Source organism: Vigna radiata, unplaced genomic scaffold, assembly GCF_000741045.1.
Source record: "Vigna radiata var. radiata cultivar VC1973A unplaced genomic scaffold, Vradiata_ver6 scaffold_161, whole genome shotgun sequence".
In the NCBI taxonomy this organism is placed as follows: domain Eukaryota; kingdom Viridiplantae; phylum Streptophyta; class Magnoliopsida; order Fabales; family Fabaceae; genus Vigna; species Vigna radiata.
In genome coordinates this window covers 503,171-509,926 of record NW_014542362.1, presented here as the reverse complement: position 1 = coordinate 509,926, position 6,756 = coordinate 503,171, and the positions used below count along the sequence as shown (strand labels likewise).

Sequence of the window (6,756 nt, the reverse complement as noted above, 5' to 3'; positions counted from 1 at the left end):
CTGACAATTAAATTAAATAAAGGGAAAGTAAATATACAAAAATTAGCTAATAAAGACTAATTATTANAATTTAAAACTAATTATTGTAATTGATAGAATATGAACGTAGCGAGAGAGAAAATGCGTAATTGGCAAACACGAACGAAGCAAATACTCAAACGAAAATGCGAAAAAAAGTGTGGCTCGCATTCTGAGTTTTTGGAGTTTAAAAGGGCATTTGACGTCGGCCCCCCTCTAGATCTGACGTCTAATTACTAAAACAAATCCGTTTTGGCGCTACTTTTGGGATATTTTTGCAGCTTATTGACGTTTAGGGAAGGGGATCCGACGTCTAATGTGTATCAGATGTCGGCTTCTTCTACGTTTGACGTCTAATGTCTGCAAAAGTGATCTTTCAATTATGATTTTGCAGCTTCTGGCAGAAGATATGACGTCTGATCTGGGAGGTCCGACATCTAAAGAAGGATTTGTCGTCTGATCTGGAGGACCGACGTCTATGTCGTAAAAAAAATTAATAATGACACTTAAAATGAGATATTTTCATACCTTTTTGACGTCTTATCTAGGGGCTGACGTCTAAAGAAGGATTTGACGTCTGATTTGGGGGGTGGACGTCTATGTCGTTAAAAAATAAATATTAGCGCTTAAAGTGAGATATTTATGGACACGTCTAATATGAGAAAGTCGACGTCTAAAGGAGAATTTGACGTCTGACCCTGGAGAACCGACTTTTATAATGACGTTTTATTTACAAAAATACCACTAATCCTTTTTTACATGGGATTTTCGGTGGTTAAATGTTATACACGTGACGTTAAAGGCCATTTCTGCGCTAAGTACCATTTCTTTTCTGTATAAACATATCTCTTGTACTAGTCTTTTCAATTAGTTTTGCCTTTTAACTTATTATACATAATCATGTTTGTGATATGTACTCTAGCTCCCTAAATCAGAAATACTTTGATTTTCATACTTGGACATTAGTTTATGAAACTTAAAGAAAAGACAGATTAAATGCTAAGAAGATTTTTGCATGAAATGTTGTATGTCAAGAAGAAACAATTCAACATCAATAACAGCAATGACTAATGTAATTTATATATATATACATTCCCTTATATAAAATACCGATTTTAATATTATCTCAGATAAAAAAAAAAAAACAAAGGTCCGTTATCTGAGCAAGCTGTCAGGAAGAACCACAAGGAAGACACTATAGTAGTGCGAATGAACCTCTGGAGTTTGCTTATCAAATTTTGAATTCATCTAAAGTACCACTAGTCCAAAGAAGCTTTGTTTACTTTTATTTATCACCGAAAGTTATACATTCATTCCTGTGTAAAATCTGACATGAAGAAAATGAAAAAGGTGTGAGGAATAAAGTTTAAGATGTCAACAAATGGAAACAAAATTCAAAAGAAGATGAGAACTAAGATATGAAAGTTTATGAGAGGCCAAAATCTAACCTATGCTGTCATGCAAACAAGCAATAAGAGGAGGAGAACCAAATCCCATGAGGCTGAAAAAATAAAGGACATAAAAAGCTTCGGATCATAACATGGTATAAACGCCAGCGTTCCACGTCTAAGATTTCGAATGATGAGATCTATACACGACTAGTTCCTGTAGAGAAAAGCTAAATGTGAGTTTTCATTCTTTTGGTAACTCAACCATTGATTAAGGCCTAGAGGGATTAAAGAGTTTACCTTAGAACAGCTTACTTGATCATGATTCACGTTCGAAGATTTCACTATTGTTTCCCACTTAGTATAGCTTGATGCTCTACTAAAACCCTGCCTTTTAGACTTGGATTGTGTACCTTGATTTTTATGAGGGAATGAATTCTTAGAAGAAACTAGAGGCAGGGCACGACAAAGCCAGGACTTAGAAGGTGACTTTGGCAATGGAGGGGCAAGAGGATGCAGAACGTATTCAGTGCCAACATTTCCTTGATCATCAATTACTACAATTTGTTGGTTGTTGATCTCTGCATCTTTGTCAAATGAACTTGGAACAAGTTGCAAGGACGTGGATTCTTGACTAATTTCTTGATCAGCTGTCATTCTTTCAGCTTTATCTTCTTTGGCCATGAGATATACCATTCTTGGTAAAGTTGAAGAATTGACATCCACAGTATTCAACTCTTGAGAACCCAAATTCTCGTCCAAATCATGTAGGTGTTTAGTATCTCGAAAAGAATCCAGTAAGGAATTTCTTTCTTTTCCTGCCACTGTTGCGCTTCCTAGTGAACGTGAACTAGAGCATGACGATTTTAGAGTACTCGCAGTATCTATGTACAGAGTCTTTTCAATAGTAAAGCTCCCAGAACTTGAGCTTCTTTTGGCTCCTTGTGATAGCATGTCTTGAATACTTGCAGATCGTCTTCTAGGATATTTTAATTTGTCAGAAATATTATTCTCAGCTTGTTTGGAATCACCGGACGACTTCGTTCCAGAAAGAAGAGATTGAGATTTACTTGGAAAAGGAGATATACCAGTAGCAGTTCTTGAACGACGAAAGGGAGAAAGTCTATCCAACTGCTTCATTTCGCCAGAGTAAGTATACCTGTTTGATTCACTGGTCCATTTTTTCCTTAGATCCTGTTTATCTGGTGATGCAGCTCTTGAGCTTGATTTCCTCATATTAATAGCATCCCAAGCCTGCGGCAAAAGTTCATGATTCAATTCACCACAGAAGTGTGCAATCCATGAATAGGGAATAAGTGTTATTTAGTTCATACCTTCTTTATAACTGGAGCTGGTCTGTGAGAGCGAATATGAGAACTTTTATCAGGTTTTCCAACCTCATAGGCAGAATACAATGATAACTGATTCCCCATTTTTGTCCCAGTCACTGGATTTAGCATGCACAATGAATTTCTAACACATAATCGAGGAAGCAATCCGCAACCTTTAGCTGAAATATTTGCATAATCATTAGTTTCATCTCCACTTTCCTCTTCTTCATCTTCTTGACATTGACCATTATATGGTACAATGTCGGTGATATATCTATTAACAAATGACTTCTTTTGCTCAGGAACCAATTTGATGAACTCCCTAGGTTGTTCTGCCACAACAGATTGTTTTCTAGAAGAAATATATTGAGGAGGCTGGATTGTCACAGCCTTTGCTGCATGTAAAAACCGGCTCATCATGAAATCATGAGCTTGTTTATCAGTAGAAGAGACTCCACACATATTTGAATCCAAATTATCTAAGCCACTAACACCACTTACACTACAATTCATGGACAATGGCTCAGTAGGTGACAGTGTTTCAAGGGCATCAGAAAAAACATCGCCATCATTATCATAGTCATCATTCTCTTCCACCTTTTCTGTTTTTACATTTTTACCTTCTCTGTCACATTCTATTTTCTCACTAAAAGAATTTGATGTGCTTGGGGATCTAAAGTTATTTGCAACATTACTGTCCTTTTTCAATGGTTCTCTGGCATTATTTGTAAACTTTCCAGGAGGAAGAGTTGGGATTGGGACAATTGAAACCTGTTCAGGAAATTGAGGTTCAGATCCATCATAATCCTTCGACCTTCCAGGGATATGCTCCCAGTTGAAAGGAACTGCAACAGGGTCTGTTACCTGATCCAAAGTGGTGTCTGATTCACAGTGTGGAAGTGTTTGTGCCTTCTCTAACATCCTTCTAGTTGTTTCAGTTAAGGATGGAGGTGTACCAAAAGAGCGTCTCACCGACATAAGAGGAGCATTAATGTTCAACTTCCTTTCATCCATCATGTTCCACAACAACATCAACTGAACTCTTTCTTTCTTTCTTTTATGCAATCACTCTCATTAAGAAGTTCAAGAATCACTGGAATATCACATAATACTAATTTCAGCATAAAAAGGATGCGATATCCAAATCCTTCTATTCGATCAAAAAAATCTGGAAAATAGAAGATGAAAGAACCAAATCATTACACTTTAAATTACAATTTAAACAGAAAACTCTCTGCCTCAAATTTGCATCCAACGGGACTTAAACAGAGACCAGAGGAACACAGTGATGCAACCAGTAAGAAAAATTAGAACCAAAATGAATCCACGATAACAGCTACAGATAACCAGAGAAGAAAAATCCGTAATGGTCTATTGAGCGAGTGAGACGGGAAAAACAAACATTCCACTGATTCTAGTTATATAAGTTTTGAATTTTGTTGCTTGGGAAACCGAAGACTGAAGAATGGGACAATAAAACTCCTGTAAAAACCCCACTTTCCTCTTCTCAATAAGCCAAATATACAAATATTTAAGAGTCGCAATTGTTTAAAAACAAGAGACTAAACAGAGAAAGCAAGAGAATGTTGATGGATCATTATATGATAACAAGCATAGCTTAAGGTCCCACTAGAGTAATAATTCAAGTGCAAGAGAAAAAGCAATGAAGAAAAATGATACCTATTTAATACAGCATGAAACATGAGAGGAATTTTGAGTGGAAGGCAATCTGAAGAAAGTGTGTATTTTTGTGATGTTCATGTGGCGTTATGCAGCTGAATTGGGCATATAAAAGTGAAGAAATGGATAGCAGGGAATGATCAAATAAGTAGTGAGTGAACATCACTTGGTGAGAGAGTTGAGTCGGAGGAAAGATGAAAAGAGTGAGTAAGTGGGTGGAATGAGTAAGAACAAAGGAAAGCAGAGATAAAGACAGAAAGATTGGGTATTTGCTCTTCTTTTGCTTTCTGCGTAATTTCGGATTTTACAATGTGTCTGTAAGATACTGACCAAGATAACGTTACAGAATGGACTAAATATTCCACTCCAATGCTGTTACACTTTTTTTCACTGTCACAGACTGCTGTTCAAACCACGCGCCTCCTTTTTCAACTACCTTCTTTCTACTTCCTCATTTGCAATTTCATTTTTATTTTTGTAAGTTTTCCTTGTCGCTTTCATGCAACACACTACACGTGGCTTCAACGTTAAGCTGAAGAATCCCCTAAAGTAATTTTACTTTAAAAATCAATGATTAGGCATGTGTATAATTTTAAATATATCATAATTTTATTACACAAAAAAAATCATTTTTATCCACCAGCACTTTAAATATTCCATTATACTTGTTATCTATATATAGCAATTTGAATCATAAAATTTTGTTAACTTTTTGAAGTTTCTTACATCTAGCTATTTCTTTTTGTCCTCTTACAAAAAAGATACCATTAGATTAAAGATGACTCATATAAATAAAATAAGATCACTGATGAATAATTTTATGATAGTATTTTAGAATTTTGGTAATTGTCATTGATAGACTGATTGAGACTAAATTATGATATAAATGAGATGACTTTAGATTGCTCAAGTGTGACTACTTCTGTGGGCAGCTTCGTTATTAAATCTAATGGTCAACCAAAAAGCAAACAACTCATTTGATATTGTATTTTTTTTTAACTTAATTATGAACAGAAATTGTTAGCTTTACACTATTTAAAAAATGTAAGTTAACATTTTTAGAAAAAAAAAATCCAAAAATTAGCTTTTATTTTATAAAACCAATTATGCATTAATTTCTTTTCAAAATTATCCTTGATCAATATTTTTATATATTTGTATCAACACTTTATTTCAGTAACACTATACGTTTTAACCATTTTCGTATTGTTTTAATATTATTTTCTCACGTTTAACATATTTATAAATTTTATTTTTTAGTTTCGTGCTTTTTTTAACTTTGAGGGAATAATATTTTTCAAAAGGCTCTCTTCATCAGAACTCATCTCATGAATAAAACAAGAGTTATCAGAAATAGAGTGGTCTAGAATGATATCACTAATACAAAGGAGTTCGCTAGACTCGTTATATTTAAATTCATTATTTCATTTACTTATATAAAATTTTATATATAAGGGTAGTGAACGAATTAAAAGTTAGTTAGAAGTAGGGATGGAAACAGGTGGAGTTCGGGTCGGATAGTGTGATATCGGAACTTACTAGTAAAAAATTGGGTTTTTACAGCGCACATTATGCCACGGTTCACCAGAAACCGCAGCATAATGGTGCGCGGTGGCAGTTTTGTAAATAAAACGAAAGAATATGCCGCGGTTCCCCACTGAACCGCGGCATATACTCCAGTCAACCATCCCCATTGACCCCCGTTTGAATAAAAAATTGAATAACAGGGGTATATGCCGCGGTTCTTTGGGCACCCGCGGCATATACCCAGGTCAACTTATTTCAGGGGCTGACTTAGTCAGAGAATGTCAGAAGTTACAGGGGTATATGCCGCGGTTCGCTGGGGAACCGCGGCATATAACCCTGTCATTCCCAAGAAGGCAGCTGGTAGACAGAAGTATTCAGAACGTTACAGGGTTATATGCCGCGGTTCGCTGGGGAACCGCGGCATATACCCCTGTAACTTCTGAAGGAACCCATCAGTCACACATCAGTCAGGGAATNTCAGAAGTTGCAGGGGTATATGCCGCGGTTCGACAGAGAACCGCGGCATATACCCCTGTAACGTTCTGAATACAATAACTCCCTCCAACTGCTTTTTTGGAAATGACAGGGGTATATGCCGCGGTTCGCTGTCGAACCGCGGCATATACTCCCACCTAAAATAAATTTAAAATGAACTTGTAATATTTCGAGGTATATACCGCGGTTGCCCGCTGAACCGCGGTATATAGTTCCATAATAATTTTCAAAAATGCCATTTAGGTTAATTTTTAAATGACTATAGGCCGCGGTTGGCTGTGAAACCGCGGCATATAACCATAATATACCGCGGTTAA

General features: G+C 36.1%; 1 protein-coding gene across 4 annotated transcripts; it reads right to left on the bottom strand.

Annotated features, from left to right (window-relative positions):
• Positions 1-1,063: 1,063 nt before the first annotated feature.
• Positions 1,064-4,767, bottom strand: LOC106779755. Of its 4 annotated transcripts, XM_014667948.2 has the most exons (6): positions 4,418-4,767; positions 3,602-3,905; positions 2,741-3,508; positions 1,707-2,660; positions 1,467-1,623; positions 1,064-1,345 (listed from the first exon to the last, which is right to left on the bottom strand). In XM_014667948.2, the coding sequence occupies exons 2-5, from the start codon at positions 3,767-3,769 to the stop codon at positions 1,585-1,587; spliced, it is 1,929 nt and encodes a 642-aa protein (XP_014523434.1). In that variant the 5' UTR covers positions 3,770-3,905; positions 4,418-4,767; the 3' UTR covers positions 1,064-1,345; positions 1,467-1,584. The 4 variants fall into 4 exon arrangements, with proteins under 4 accessions (XP_014523434.1, XP_014523431.1, XP_014523432.1 ...); XM_014667945.2 differs by having other exon boundaries at positions 2,741-3,905; positions 4,418-4,766; XM_014667946.2 differs by having other exon boundaries at positions 2,741-3,830; positions 4,418-4,766.
• Between the last annotated feature and the right edge of the window lie 1,989 nt (positions 4,768-6,756).